We start from the raw sequence: 16,441 nt of genomic DNA, 5'->3' as shown, positions 1-16,441 counted from the left end.
ATGACATATCAGATAAAGGGTCAGTATCCAAAATCTATAAAGACCTTATCACACTCAACACCCAAAAACCAAATAATCCAGTGAAGAAATGGGCAAAAGACATGAATAGACACTTCTCCAAGAAAACATCCAGATGGCCAACCGACACATGAAAAACTGCTCCACATCACTCATCATCAGGGAAATACAAATCAAAACCACAATGAGATACCACCTTACACCTGTCAGAATGGTTAACATTAACAACTCAGGCAACAACAGATGTTGGCGAGGATGTGGAGAAAGAGGATCTCTTTTGCATTGTTGGTGGCAACGCAAGCTGGTGCCACTCTGGAAAACAGTATGGAGGTTCCTCAAAAAACTAAAAATAGAACTACCCTACAACCCAGCAATTGCACTACTAGGCATTTATCCACGGGATACAGGTGTGCTGTTTTGAAGGGACACATGCACCCCCATGTTTATAGCAGCACTATCAACAATAGCCAAAGTATGGAAAGAGCCCAAATGTCCATTGATGGACAGAATGGACAAAGAAGACATGGTATATATATACAATACAGTATTACTCAGCAATCAAAAAGAATGAAATCTTGCTATTTGCAACTAAACGGATGGAACGAGAGGGTATTATGCTAAGTGAAATTAGTCAGAGAAAGACAAAAATCATATGACTTCACTCATATGAGGACTTTAAGATAAAAAACAGATGAACGTAAGGCAAGGGAAGCAAAAATAATATAAAAACGGAAGGGGATGAAACATAAGAGATGCTTAAATATGGAGAACAAACAGGGTTACTGGAGGGACTGTGGGAGGGGGGATGGGCTAAATGGCTAAGGGGCAATAAGGAATCTACTGAAATCATTGCACTGTATGCTAACTAACTTGGATATAAATTAAAAAATAAATAAAATAATTTAAAATAAACAGTGTGGTACTCATAAGAATAGATATATAGACAAATGGAGAATTCAGAAATAAACCCTCAGATTTATGGTCAGTTGATCTTTGACACAGATGCCAAGAAAATTCAATGGGGAAAGAATAGTCTTCTCAACAAGTGGTGCTGAAACAACTGATATCTACATCTAAGAGTAGAGGTACATTTTACTCTGTGTTATAAAATTAACTGAACATGCACTAAAAACCAAAATGTAAAAGCTAAAGCCACAAAACTCAGAAGAAAACAGGAGGTAAATCACCATGTGCTTGGATTATGCAGTAGTTTCTTAGATAGTTTCTTAGAAACTTAGATAGTTTCTTAGTTTCTTAGACACACAAAACATAAGAACATTTAAATAAAACATTTAAAACAAAATTCGACAAAATGATTAAAATTTTAAACAACTGTGCTTCAGAGGACACTGTCAAGGAAGTGAAGACAATGCACAGAATGGGAGAAAACATCTGCAAACATATTATCTGACAAGAGACTTGCATCCAAAATATATGAAAAAACTCTTAAAACTTACTAGTAAGACAAAGCAATGAACAAATAGGCAAGGGATTTGAATAGATACTTCTTCAAAGAAGATAAACAAATGCCCAATAAGCACATGAAAAAATATTCAACGTTAGTAATCAGGAAATGCAAATCAAAACCACAGTAAGAGACCACTACATACCCAACACTAAGATGGTTATAATAAAATAGATGTAGAAACAAGTGTTGGTGAGGATGTAAAGATACTGGAAACTATACATTACAGGTAGGATATTGTATAGCCACAATGGGAAAGAGTTTGGCAGTTCCTCAAAATGTTAGTTAACAGGTAACCCAGCAATTCTACTCCTAGATATTAACCAAAGAGAGCTCAAAACAGGTATGCACAAAAATCTGTGTGTGAATGTTCATAACAGCAATTAGCCATAATAGCCCAAACATGGAAACAACACAAATGTTCATCACTATTGAATGGATAAACAAAATGTGGTATATTCACACAAGGAGCATCATTTGGCAATAAAGAGGAATGAGCTGCTGATACATGCTACAACATGGATAAACTTTGAAAACCTAAGACAACATACACAAAAACCTACATACTGTATGATTCCATTTATACAAAATATCCACAACAGGTAAATCAAAAAGCAGATTACAAACTGCAGGTGGCAGGAGATAGGTTTTGACTGGGAATGAGTAGGAGATTTCTTTTTGGGGTGATGAAAACATTCTGAAATTAGTGGTCATAATTTAACAATCTTATAAATACACTAAAACCAATGAACTCTACCCTTTAAAATAGTTAATTTTATGGTACGTGAATTCTATCTCTGTAAAGGTTTTTGTTTTATTAAAAGCAGTTACTGATGATGGAAGTTAGAAGCGCCAAGCTATCAGTCACTCTACTATCAGAATGTATATTCCTTTAAGGGAGGCATTGCAAGGTTTTTTCTTACAACTATATAACCCCACAGCCTAAAATATCCTCAAAACCTACCAGCTGTTCACTAAATCACTATAAAGAAAAAAGCTACAGTTCAAATGCAGAAAACAATTTAGTACTTTAAAATTAAATTAGAGGTAGCTTATTATGAATACCTACCTTATCCAAACCTATAAAGGTTGCAACTCCAATATTTTGTCTTTTAAGGAAGTTCACACAATCTTGAGCTGTATCAATAGAATCAACAACAATGTAGTCTAATGCATGACAACAGGATGAAATAGCAACATCGTATTTTTCATCAATTGCTCCTAAGTCTCCCTAATAATAAGAGGCAGGGGGAAAAAAAATCATTGCACAATCAATAATTAGGCACAGGATCATTTCATTATAATTCCTACATATTTTTCAAGTTACTTTTACTTGAAAAACTATACTTACACATGGTTTTTATTTTTTTTATTAAAAAAAATTTTTTTTAACGTTTTATTTATTTTTGAGACAGAGAGAGACAGAGCATGAACAGGGGAGGGTCAGTGAAAGGGAGACACAGAATCTGAAACAGGCTCCAGGCTCTGAGCTGTCAGCACAGAGCCCGACGTGGGGCTCGAACTCAAGGACCGCGAGATCATGGACCTGAGCCGAAGTCGGCCGCTTAACTTACTGAGCCACCCAGGCGCCCCTACACATGGTTTTTAAAAACACAAAAGGTACTCAATGAAAAATATGTGTTCCTCTCACTCAACCTTCCCCTTTTTTCAATCACTACTAGTTTTTAATGCACCTTTAAAAAAATTTGTAAGATATGCAAAGTTTGGATTTTTAATGAGCACAAAATGAACTGTTTCATGAAAACGAAAACATACAATGTAAAGATTTTCAAATCTGTCAACCTTAAAAGCACTACAGCATAAGCAAAATAATAACTTCCTAAAATAATGAAATTTGGGGGCTCCTGGGTGGTTCAACTGCTCAGCATTTGAGTCGATTTCGGCTTGGGTCATGATCCTGGGGTCGTGGGATCAAACTCTGCATTGGGCTCCACACTCAGTGTGAAGCCTGTTTAGGATTCCCTCTCAACCTCCCTTGCTCTTGCTTGCTTTCTAAAAAATAACAAAATAAATAAATAAATTGGAGCGCCTGCATGGCTCAATTGGTCAAGTGGCCAGCTCAGGTTGTGATCTCACAGTGGGGAGATCAAATCCTGTGCTGAGCATGGAGCCTGTTAGGGTATTTTCTCCCTCTCTTTGCCTCTCCCCAGCTTGTGTGCACTCTTTCTCAAAATAAGTAAACAGAAAAAAAATTTTTTTTGAACTATTGAAAGCCAGCTAAGATTATGTAAGTCCCCATAAAACATATTTGCCTGTTTATCAACCTATTAATTAGCCATGAAGCAGCATTCATACAGACTAGCTTTTTCTTTGAAAGCAAAAGAATAGATTCATAATCTCCCAAGTAAATAAGGTGTAAGTCACACGGCCTGGAGACATGGAAGCAACTCTGCTCGGTAATTTTCATTTGCACTTACAAATCATTCTCTTTTCTCCTTCTTTCTCTGGAAGGCTGACTCAGGAACTGCACTAACTGGTTCCTTGGTTTTCTAAGCTTTAGAAAATGTGAAGTAACAGCTAGAGATGGCAGGGTAGGAGTTGAAGGGGGTTGAAATATTTTCCCCATTTCCTTCTGGCCACCCTGTAGCCATGGCTACAGCTCCCTTCCCTCTTCAAATTCAAGAGCAGTAATGGTCTCCACTATTGCTAGCCTTGGGTTTCTGCCTTATCCCAATTTCCCTAACCTCTAGCCACAATCTTCAGTATAACGGTATAAAATCCAGAATTTATCAAATTCTTTATTTTTTAAAAAGAGAATAAAGTGGTTTTGTTAAATTTCCTTATCATTGCTAGTTTTTTTTTCTTCTTGGTACTAAATGGTAGTTATCTAAAACTAAAAAATAAAAACTACATTTAATATGAGATAATCCATACCACAAAGAATTTTACCATGACTGAGTACTAAGAGCAAAAAGGTCTTTTAAACAAAAATGAATGTTACAGCAACTCAGTATTATAGTTAAGTCAAAGAAAGAAAATTATTTACAGTATCTTGAGCCATTTCCGAATAAATCTACTTTACCAATCTTCCATATATTCCTGGAATCCTGCCAGACTTTTTTTCTTGAATTATTGCATCAAGGACTTTCCCTCTACTTCGATTCATTGCTACGGAACTCTTTGCTTCTTCAACTTTTTGGAAAAGATCACGAACCAAACTTTTCAATTTTAATTCTTCTTGTGTAAGTTTTTCAAGTTCTTTTTCTTTCTAAAAGTGAGAAAAAAAAATGAATCCCAGAAACATACGCCCAACCTAATTCTAATAGCATAGAATTAGCTGTAATGCCTCAAAAAAGACGACCAATAAAAAACACTTGAACCAGAACTAAACTTCCAAACTGCTGGGTGTGGGTTTCTAAATATGGATGGGTTTTCTATTTTAAAGGAATATAAATTATTTGGGTCAATAACAAGGACCCTAAGTGCAACATGGTTCTAGTAGTAAACTGACTGATAGAACGAGTAGAGCTAGTGTGCGGAAATCTCAGTTCCATACCACAAAGTTATGCGTAAGTGTGTTCCAATTCCTAAGGTCTGCACTAATCAAAAACAGACGTTGGTATAGGACCCAGAATTTAAGGGACTGGGCAGGACTATGGTTATAGTGTGCTTTGCATTCTAAATAATGAAAGATATTTATTATATATGTAATTTTCTTTTTAAAAAAATCATAGCTTTGAAATGAAAGGGAATATGGTAGGTGAATAGCACTACTGCTATACAAAAATGACAGGCTGTCAACAAAAGGAATCATACACACGTACATAAACCCCCAAACTCTCAGTTTCTCAATCTCTTAAGTTAGACCAGCCACTTTTCCTGACATTCTTCCCCCCTCCTGGCTTTAAATTATTACCTCTATTACCAGTCAAGAGTATAAAGTAAAAGCTCAAGTTACAAATATAATTTACCCCCAAAATAAACTGAATTACCAACAAGACAGAAGTGGTCACTGAATACAATTTAAGTTTACGTTAAAATTCTAATTGGTCATGAAATTCCCTGATGACTTCCATAAATTCAATATCAGAAAAAAATACACTAATTGGTTTATATATTCATTCTTACACATTTATGCCAGTTCAGATGTTTAGATTAAAAAATATATAAATACAAACATATAAATCGAAAACTTGGATTGATAAACAATATTCAGAAAAATACAGAAGCATAGATTTACCTCTTTTAATTCCAGTTCAGATTGAGGGAGTTTTGCCTCTATATCTCTGATCGCAGTTTTCCTTTCTTTGAGAGTCTCAGATGCTGCAGTTAGAGCTTCCTTGGCCTTACTTAATTGAGACACTGCAGTATTATGACGACTGAGATAGATATCAAGTTCTGACTGAGCTACATCCATCTTTGAACGTGCTTCATTTACTGATTTGCTGAAACCCATAAGTTCTTTCTCTCGACTCTGTTAAAATATGGACTCCATTAAATCTGAAATACATGTTTTCAAACCTAAGCTGAAACGGAAACCATACATCTTGAATTCAACTTTAAAGATTCTACAAACATAATACATAAAAATAATTCTTACAAGCTGAACACACTAATAGTTTTTGCCGGGTTGCCAATGTTCACTGTACATAGTCTCTTCCCAACTGATTTCACAAGCACTTAATGAACTAGATGTAAATATGCTTTTTGGAAATTAAAACACCAACAAAAATGAGTGTTCAAAGAACAAAAATTTGAGTGTAAACTCTACATCCATGGTATTCCACATTACCTTATCTGAAATGGCAAAGTGTAAAGACTATTCAGCAGAAAGTTTCCTCAAGTATATTTATGTTGAGAATCTTTGTAAATTTTATTTTTTTTAATTAAAAAAATTTTTTTTAATGTTTATTTTTGAAGGAGAGAGAGACAGAGCATGAGTGGGGGAAGAGCAGAAAGAGAGGGAGACACAGAATCCAAAGCAGACTCCAGGCTCCGAGCTGTCAGCAGAGTCCAGCGCGGGGCTCGAACTCACAAACTGTAGGATCATGACCTGAGCCAAAGTTGACGCTTAAATGACTGAGCCAGCTAGGCACCCCTGTAAATTTTACTTTTTAAAGTTTATACATTTATTTTGAGAGAGAGAAGAGGAGAGGAACAGAGAGAGGGGGAGAGAGAGAGAATTCTAAGCAGGCTTTGCATTGTCAGCACAGAGCCAACGAGGGGCTTGATCTCACAAACTGTGACATCATGACCTGAAATCAAGAGTCACATGGTCAACTGACTGAGCTGCCCAGGCACCCCATGAACCTTTGTAAATTTTAGAGGTAAGGCCAGGTAATACTCGAAACTGGTTATATTTGACAAGTGGGCAGAAATTTGGGGCTACCATAACTGACTATGTAGAAAGGATCTATTTATTAGAATAATGGCATAAGAGAAGCACTTACAAAAGCTTAATCCTTTTGTTTTGCACTTAAGGGAACAGACCCAGGACCATGGGGTTATGTGCAAAATCATCAGATAATCAGTTTAAATGTCAAATGGTAAAAATCATGAACACTAACACATGTACACACTGCTCACAATGTTCTAGGCCTATTACGAATGTTCTATATGAATTCTTGAAGATAACAATTTCATGAGGTAAATATCATAATTATGCTCATTTTGAGGAAACAGGCTACAGTTTAAGTAACTCGCTCAAAGTCATGCAATCACTCAAGTGGCAGAACCTCTCTTTTTAGCTACTATATTGAAGAATGAAGACACCTGGATGGGTGTCCTGGCTTTGTCATTAATACACGTTGCCAAGATACACAGAAGTACTCAATATGTATTAGATGAGCAAATGTGAAAATCTGTATCCATATATACTATTCATGAAAGCTATTGCATTACCTATTGCCATTTTATCACATGGGCATGTTACTTATAAAGTTCTGTAGTATGGCATTAGAACATGCCCCATTCCAAAACAGAATCTATTAAATCTGTAGCTTAGAAAGCCCACAAACCCAATACAACTTTACTGAAGTACAATTAACAAAGTTTGTATATAAGTCTATAACTTAGGTACTTAAGTCTTACATAACTTATAGAACGTAAATCAATTCAACTCATTAGTATTATCTATTACAATTTCTTTTTTTAAAATATATTTATTTTGATATAGAGGGAGAATACACAGGAGGGTCAGAGAGAGGAGGAGAGAGAATCCCAAGAGGCTCTACCCTGTCAGCGCAGAGGCCAATGTGCGGCTTGAACTCACAAACCGTGAGATCACAACCTGAGCCCAAATCAAGTCAGGCATAACCAACTGAGCCACCCAGGTTCACCTTTTACAATTTCTACTCAGGATACTCAGTTCTGTCAAAAAGGCTGTGAATATAAACAAAGACAGCTAAGCTTCATGCTTTATACTCTCATTGGGTTGATAAGACATATCAATATGACAACCTCATACTCCTATTAATGAAGTGCTAAAATAGCTAACATTTGTATTAATTTCTTACTTTCTAGGCACTTTATGTAAGAGTATGTACATTTTATTTTTAAAAAGATTCACAAGATGGGTAATATTTTCTTCCATTTTGAGAAAGAGGACTTTGAGACCTAACAGCCTATACAGAGAGATAATGACTGATGTAGGATTTCAAACCAAGAACTGACTCAAGAGCCATAAACTATTATACAAGTGCTACAGGAGAAAAGAAAGGTACTTATCAACTTGTGGTTAGTGTGGTTCCATGTTTTTACAGGTGTTAACTAATTAAGAGAAGACAAAAAGCTATTTGATGAAATCAAATAAGGGCATTTCCTGCCTCCACCATAAATTCTCATTTAGTTAACTTTTTTTTTAAAACGGGAAAGTAGAAAACAAAAAGAATTTAAGCTATTTTTATGAATACTAGATATTGTAAGTCCAAAATTTTTCTAACAGTTGAGTTTTTACTATTACCACACAAAAACATTCTTCAAGTTAAAAAAAAAAGTCACCTAGACACCAACTGATAAAGAATCTTACTTCTTTTTCTTTTTGAAGCCCTTGTGTTTCCTGTTTAAGGCTATCCATAACTTCTTTCAATTTTTCTTCTTCTTTCTCTTTTTCCTTCTCAAGGGCACTATTTCGAGTTGTTGTCTCATTTATGATTTTCTCACTCTTGGCAGGTATACTTTTAAATTCTTCAACCTAAGATTGTAAAACAAATTAAACTTGGAGGAGCATGTACCTTTAGGCTATCCAGTATCATTAGTATTTGGTTTATTTAAAAGCATTTCTCAGTATCCTCTAAGTCTTTGTGGTTTCCTTTGTAATTTGACTTGAACTAGCTGGCTTTAGCAAATACTTTAACCATTTACTGCAATTTCTGTGCTCTTAATTTAACAGCAAATTCTATCAATTCCTCATTTGTTATGGAAGAGAATTCTCCCTGGCTGGCGTTCAGGTCTTTCTTCCTTCTGTTCTACTTTCAGGCTATAACTATCCTTCTTCACCAATTAATATACTCTGGCTATGTGGAATTTCCTAAACTGTCCTTCATGGTATATTGAAACTTACCATGGATGACTTTTACACCCCGTGGCCTCCCCGAAATCCTAAAATCTTTCACAACATTACCCTTCCAGAGTCACCACGTAGGAGTAATATCTTATTCCATTAATACCTTTGGTAATAACCACTTATTGACATTTGATGCCTAAAGACTAATACCTCTATAATAGTTACAGCTGGCTTAGTCTGTCCAATTTAAGCATTACCCTCAAATCCACGTTGGTTTGTTCAGATTATCCAGCACCAGAGTTCCAACATTTCCCAAAAATGATGACCCTCAAACACTGATTTGCACAAGATTTATTCCCATACTGAGTGGAAAGTATTTTGTAAACAAATGCATTTGGAAAAATACAACATAAAGGAGAGCCTATATTATAACTAACATGTAATTACATGGTACAAAGCCTTTTTTGGGAAAAGGGACTTAGATGTCATATCTATTAATATCTGTTAGTTAAGAAAATAGTTTGAAAGACTGCCAATTGATCATTAGGGACTGATTCCTAGGAAATAATGCGTTCTGTTCCAAACTTAATCGTTTTTAAAACCTCAGAATAGCTAATCCACCCTCTGTAGATTTTTGAGTTTCCCCTTCCCTCCTTTCCAAGAGAGAACTCTTATTCTGATACTCTCTAGGAGGCAGGTAATGTTTTTAAAATTTCAGAATACATAACCAAAAACATCTCTTTAAACCATTACATTAAGAAAAGGAAAACTATGGTGTTTACTATCAAACAGAATTGGTGACTTGATAAGTATTTTCCTGACAATATATGCCACAGAAACATAAACTCTAAATCTCAAAGCCAAGGAATGCAAAATTTACCTTTGGAGAAAAAAAAAAGTTACAATCAGAGATAAATCCTAGAACACTTATTATTCAGAATCCCAACTCATTTTCTTAAAAAATGAGGGAGTGGCACATCCATGAAAAATAATGAAAATTAAATCTGATATTCAGATATGAAATTTGTAAGATTTCTTTCAAAACCTACCTTCTCTTTATCTTTTTGAAGTTGTTTCTCCAGTTTTTTGGCTTTACTTGAAGCATGTTTTAATTTTTCCCTAACTTGAACATCTTCTAAATCTAGCTGTGTAAATTTTTCTTTGTTTTCCTCAATAAATTTTGTAATTTTATTCAGTTTCCTAACAAATAAAGAGAATTATTAGTCACTATTTTAGATATTCATTTATTTCAAAGTCATGCTACATGTTCTGCCTGGGACACTGCCTCTGTAAATGTGTCCAAGCTCTTACAAGGTAAGATTCTAGAGCTAACCATTTTCAAACTGGTCCTCTCCTTCCACTAAATTTGAGGGAGCCATTAAAATAGGATTACAAGAGTTGCTTTGCCTTTCTAAACTGGATGGGAAATACTACATTTCCTGGTTACTATAGAGTCAAGGTATAGAAATACATTACCACAATGTAAAACTCATTTTAAAGAAAAAAAAATCACATAGGTAAGAGATATTGGTGTCACCAAATACTGTGAGAAGGCATAGAGAAGGGTCATGATGAAACTTAAAAAAAAAAAAAAAAAAAAAGTAACCTAATTACTAATTAAGAATTAGAGTAACCTAATTCTTAAGATGTGTGGACTGTTTATTCTTAAAACAACTAAGCTGCCAGGTTAAATTTTTTTTTTGCCGTGTATTATTGTGTTCTGACACTAGGAGGCAGCATCTTCTGTTAATTTAGGACAAGTGTTGTGCACTGAATTTGTGATGATCAACTGGATGCAGGGCAATTAAGTTTTTTATTCTTTTTCTGAAAAAGGAGACCATTTTATAAGTTGGCAAATTACAGTTGGCATTACATTTATGAGCTGGCAGAAAGTTTACATATATATGTATATATATATATATAAAATACACACACGTAAAAACAACTCAACCTAAACACTTTAGTACTTTCCAAGAGATTATTACTTTTCTACATCTTTTACAGCTTTATTCTTAGCTTTCATTTCATTTGACAGTATATTGCTCTTCTCATTAATTTCTTTGGTATCTTCATGAATTTTTTCCTTTTGAGTTTCCATTTCAGCAATTCGTTTCTGCAGATCATAACTAGAAAAAGGCAAAGAAAAATCAGAGATCCTAAAATGCCATTTCTAAAATTGTGTTATAACTTAGTAAAATTAGTGGTTTCTACAGTATTCTTAACTACAACCAATTTACAATTAACTACCTAGGGCTACAGGGTGAAGCACAGGGGGTACTGCAGTACAGACCTAATTCAGGGTCAAAGCTAGAATTAGGAACAAAATTGGTTCCATACAAACAAAATTAGATCGGCTATTACATGCATTATAGAGAATGTATGTGTAGAACTATTAAGTACATTAATAAACACTTGTGAACCCACCTCCCAACTTAAAGTAGAATACTTAAAAGTCAACTTTGAGGACTTCAGGGAAAGGTGGCAGGTAGGATGATCTTAAGTTCTCCTTGTCCCAAGGCTACAACTAGATTAACACCCTTATCAGTGTAAACCCAGAAAATGAGGAAGACTGGCAGAACACTCTCCACAGCTACATGTAGAGAAGAGGCCACACTAAAGAGGGTGGGAAGGGTGGAGAAGGTGGTTGGGGCTAAAGGGACCCATTGGAACTGTTCTTGGGAGGGAGGAATGCTATGAGCATGAAAAAGGGAGAAAAACAGACCCTCACTACAAGAATCTCAGGCATGGGGAAGACAACTCCCCATTTGGCTTTAAAAACTAGAGGGAACTAATTTTGAGAGTTCTTATAATCAGTGGGATGTCACACCTGGAAAAATCAGATGGGAGGTTGAGAGGAAACAGAGACTGCGACCCTTAAAGAGACAGCACAACAAAAAGTCCCATGGAGATAGAGCATAGAAGCAACAGTTTGAAAGACTGAAGTATATGTGAAAGAAATTTATTTACTAATCTCAGAGCATGTAACGGAGGGCTGATATATTAAGGAGAAACAAGAGAGCTGGCAGGCACCATTTTTCTCCCCTATCTCCCAGCCTAGATACAGAGACACCTTCGGGAACCAGTGCAGTGCCAATACCCTCCATCTATCTTGCGAAGAGCTTCCTCAACCCCCACCCCCACCCCAATTCTCCTCCAGTCCTGCCCCCTCCAGCATGCCCTTGGCCAAAGCCTATCCAAAGTGGTGCCACAAGCCTGGCAATGTGCAAGGAGCACAGACAGGAGCCAGCACCACACCAAAGTGCCACCTGTCCTGAGGAGAGGGGAAGGTAACCACACACACCAGTTTGACTTGAGCCTCAGCAGTGGGCTGGGAGCAGTCATTTGGTCTGGCTGCAGACCCTGCCCACCAATGAAAACTTCTCAAGGGACAACAGGGAAAGTGTCCTGCAGTTTGGTGCTACTGCATCTCTGGCAAATGCCTGTCTGACTCAAGTGGCCCCAGATTGGCCCACTAACAACACAGGGAACAAACCTTGCCCAACAGGCAGAGTGAGCCATTGCACATGACTGAAGGCACATGCAGCTCAGACCCACAGTGGGGTTACATGCAACACATATGAGACACCCCTGAAGTGCCAAGTTCTGGTGAACAGGGGACATTGCATTGCAGGACACTATAGGACCTTTTCTTCATAAAGCCACTACTTCCAAGAGCAGAAGACATAGCTGACTATCCTAACACATAGGAAAACCTAGACAGTTGGACAAAATGAGGTGACACAGAAATAGGTCCCAAATGGAAGGACAGGACAAAATCACAAGAGAGCTAAACAAAACCGAGAGAAGCAATATACCTGATAATTTAAAGTAATGCTCACAAAGATCCTAATTGGACTTGAGGAAAAGAGGGGAGAATCTCACTGAGACCCTCAATACAAAGAGACAGAAAACCTAAAAAAGCACCAATCAGAGATGAAGAGCTCAACAACTGAAATTAAAAATGCACTAAAGAGAATATACACTAGAATAGAGGAAGCAGAAGGATCACTGACCTGGAAGACAGAGTAATGGAAAACATCAAACTGAAAAGGAGAAAAAAATAGTAAATGAAGAGACTTAGGGAACTCAGTAACAGCATCAAATGAAATAACATTCACATCATAGGGGTCTCAGGAGAAGAGACAGAAAAGGGGGCAGAAATTGCATTGGAAGAATAGTGAAAACTCCCCAAACTTGGGGAAACAGAAATCTAGATCAAGGAAGCACAGAGAGCCCCTCAAAAATAAACCCAAGGGGATCCCCACCAAGACAGATAGTAATTAAAATAGAAAAAAGTAGTGATAAAGAAAGACTTTTAAAATCAGCAAGAGAAAAGAAAAGTTACATAAAATGGAAACCCCATAAAGCTATTAGCAGATTTTTCAGCAGAAACTGCAGGCCAGAATGGAGTGGCATGATATACTCAAAAAATGCTGACGGAAAAAACCTGCAGCCAAGAAAACTCTATCCAGCAAGGCTATCGTTTAGAACAGAAGGATAGTTTCCCAAACTTGATTAAAGGAATTCATGACCACTAAACCAGCCTGACAAGAAATGTCAGTAAGAAAAGTATGAAGTACAAAAGCAGGAAATTAAGTATATCTATGAAAACCAGTCAAAGCATTCACAAAATAAAAGGATGTAAAGTATGGCACCATATACCCAAAATGTGGCAGGAAAGGAGTAAAGAATGTGTGCACTGAAGTGACCATTAACTTAATGCGCGAGAAAGGAATCCAAGTATATTACTAACGAAAGCTGGCAAGCTTTCTTGAGAAGAGCAAGAATAGAAAAGAACTACAGAAAAAACCATAAAACAAGTACATATCTGTCAATAAGTACTTTGAATGTAAATGGACTGCAGGCTCCCATAGGGGAGACATAGGGGGACAGAATGGATAAAAAAGCAAGACCATCTAGATGCTGCTACAAGAGACTAATTTCAAACCTAAAGATGCAGATTGAACCTGAAGGGATAGAAAAGCAATTATCATTCAAATGGAAGTGAAAAGAAAGGGTAGCAATACTTGTATCAAACAAAATAGACTTTAAAACAAAGACTGTAGCAAGAGACGAAGAAGGACACTATATAATCCTACTGAAGGGAACAATCCAAGGAGAAGATAAAAACAATTGGAAATATTTATGCATCCAACAGCAAGCACCCAAATACATAAAGCAACTGTTAACAAACATAAAGGAAGTAATAATGGTAATACAACAACAGTAGGAGATTTTTAACACCCCACTTACATCTATCCATTGATGTACAAAAATCCACAAGGAAACAGTGGCTTCAAAAGATACATTGGACCAGATGGATCTAACAGATGTATTCCTAACATTCCATCCTAAAATAGCAGAAAACACTTTTCAAGCGCACACAGATCATTCTCCAAAACACATCACATTTTAGGTCACAAAACAATCCTCAAGAAGTTAAAAAAGATACAAGTCAGACCATGCATCTTTTCTGACCACAGCACTATGAAACAGAAACCAACCACAAGAAAAAATGTGGAAAGAACACAAACACATGGAAGTTAAATAGCATTCATTAAACAATGAATGGGGTTGACCAAGAAATCAGAGAGAATAAAAAAAAAAAAAAATACATGAAGACAAATGAAAACACAGTGTTTTCAAAATCTTTGGGATGCAGCAAAAGCAGTTCTAAGAGGAAACTTAAAAGCAATACAGACCCAGCTCAAGAAGCAAAACCAATCTCAAATAAACAATGTAACCTTACACTTAAAAGAGCTAGAAAAGGGGCGCCTGGGTGGCTCAGTCGGTTAAGCGGCCGACTTCAGCTCAGGTCATGATCTCGCGGTCCGTGAGTTCGAGCCCCGCGTCGGGCTCTGTGCTGACAGCTCAGAGCCTGGAGCCCATTTCAGATTCTGTGTCTCCCTCTCTCTTACCCTCCCCCATTCATGCTCTGTCTCTCTCTGTCTCAAAAATAAATAAACATTAAAATAAATTAAAAAAAAAAAAAGAGCTAGAAAAGAACAAAATCAAAATCAGCAGAAGGAAATGATCAAGATTAGAGTGAAAACAAAATAGATCAATGTAAAAACAAACAGATCAATGAAATCAGGAGCTGGTTCTTTGAAAAGATCAATGAAATCGATAAGCCTTTAGCGAGAATTATCAAAGAGAGAGAGGATTCAAACATAATCAGAAATGAAAGAGAAATAACCGACACCATACAAAGGATTATTAAGATAATGTTATGAAAAAAATTATATGCCAACAAATTGGACAACCTAGCATAGATAAATTCCTAGAAACATAATCTCCTAAAACTGAAGTATGAAGAATTAGGAAATTTGAAGCAGACTGATTATCAGCCATGAAATTGAATCAGTAATCAAAAAACTCCCACAAATCCAAGTCCAGGACCAGTTTCATAGGTGAATTCTACCAAACACTTAAAAGAAGAGTTAATACTTATTCTTCTCAAACTATTCCAAAAACAGAAGAGGAAGGAAAAATTCCAAATACATTCTAGTATGAGACCAGCATTACCCTGATACTAAAACCAGGTAAAGACACTACAAAGAACTACAGGCTAAGATCTCTGATGAACATAGGTGCAAAAATGTACAACATAATATTAAGCAATCCAAATCCAACAATATATTTTAAAAAGTCATTCACTATGATCAAGTGGGATTTATTCCCATGATGCAAGGGTGGTTTAACATTTGCAAATCAATCAACACAATACATTACATGAATAAGAAAAAGGATAAAAACCACATGATCATTTCAACAGATGCAAAAAAAGCACGTGACAAAGTACAACATCCATTCATGATAAAAATCCTCAAGAAAGTAGGTCTACAAGGAACAAGACTCAACATAACAAAGGACTTATATGAAAAACCCATAGCAAACATCTTAGTGGGGAAAACTGGAGGGCTTTTCTCCTAAGTTCAGGATGTCCACTCTCACCACTTTTATTCAACATAGTACTGGAAGTCCTAGTCATAGCAATCAGACAAGAAAAAGAAGTAAAAGGCATCCAAATTGGTAAGGAAGAAGTATAATTTTCACTATCTGCAGATGACATGATATTATATATGGAAACCTTAACAGACTCTAAACAAGAAACTACTAGACGTGATAAAAGCATTCATTAAGATCATAAGATCAAAATCAATATACAGAAATCCATTGCATTTCTACGCACTAATAATGAAGCAGCAGAAAGAGAAACTAAAAAAAATAATCTCATTTACAACTGCACCACAAACTAAAATACCTGGAATTAAACTATCAAGGAAGTGAAAGACCTGTACTCTGAAAACTATAAAACTAAAAAACTGAAGATGACACAAACAAATGGAAAGATATCCCATGCCCATGGACTGAAAGCAAATACTGTTAAAATGTCCATAATACCGAAAGCAATCTATGGATTTAATGCAATTTCTATCAAAACATCCACAGCATTTTTCAGAGCAGAATACTCCCTAAAATTTGTATGGAAC

At 36.1% G+C, this 16,441-nt stretch overlaps 1 protein-coding gene across 2 annotated transcripts in view; it reads right to left on the bottom strand.

The window, feature by feature from the left end:
• Positions 1-16,441, bottom strand: part of SMC4 (structural maintenance of chromosomes 4) — a 46,286-nt gene that overhangs the window by 15,484 nt on the left and 14,361 nt on the right. For both annotated transcript variants that reach the window (XM_040480618.1, XM_040480619.1), the window contains exons 8-13: positions 10,934-11,074; positions 9,998-10,148; positions 8,472-8,636; positions 5,685-5,918; positions 4,527-4,712; positions 2,553-2,714 (exon numbers count right to left, since the gene is read on the bottom strand). In XM_040480618.1, the coding sequence (XP_040336552.1) occupies positions 2,553-2,714; positions 4,527-4,712; positions 5,685-5,918; positions 8,472-8,636; positions 9,998-10,148; positions 10,934-11,074 (1,039 nt within the window). The remainder of the gene's footprint in view (positions 1-2,552; positions 2,715-4,526; positions 4,713-5,684; positions 5,919-8,471; positions 8,637-9,997; positions 10,149-10,933; positions 11,075-16,441) is intronic.

Source organism: Herpailurus yagouaroundi, unplaced genomic scaffold (assembly GCF_014898765.1).
Source record: "Herpailurus yagouaroundi ecotype Mexico unplaced genomic scaffold, PumYag 159, whole genome shotgun sequence".
In the NCBI taxonomy this organism is placed as follows: Eukaryota; Metazoa; Chordata; class Mammalia; order Carnivora; family Felidae; genus Herpailurus; species Herpailurus yagouaroundi.
Note: the sequence above shows the minus strand (reverse complement) of the source record. Positions and strands in the feature narration are given on the sequence as shown.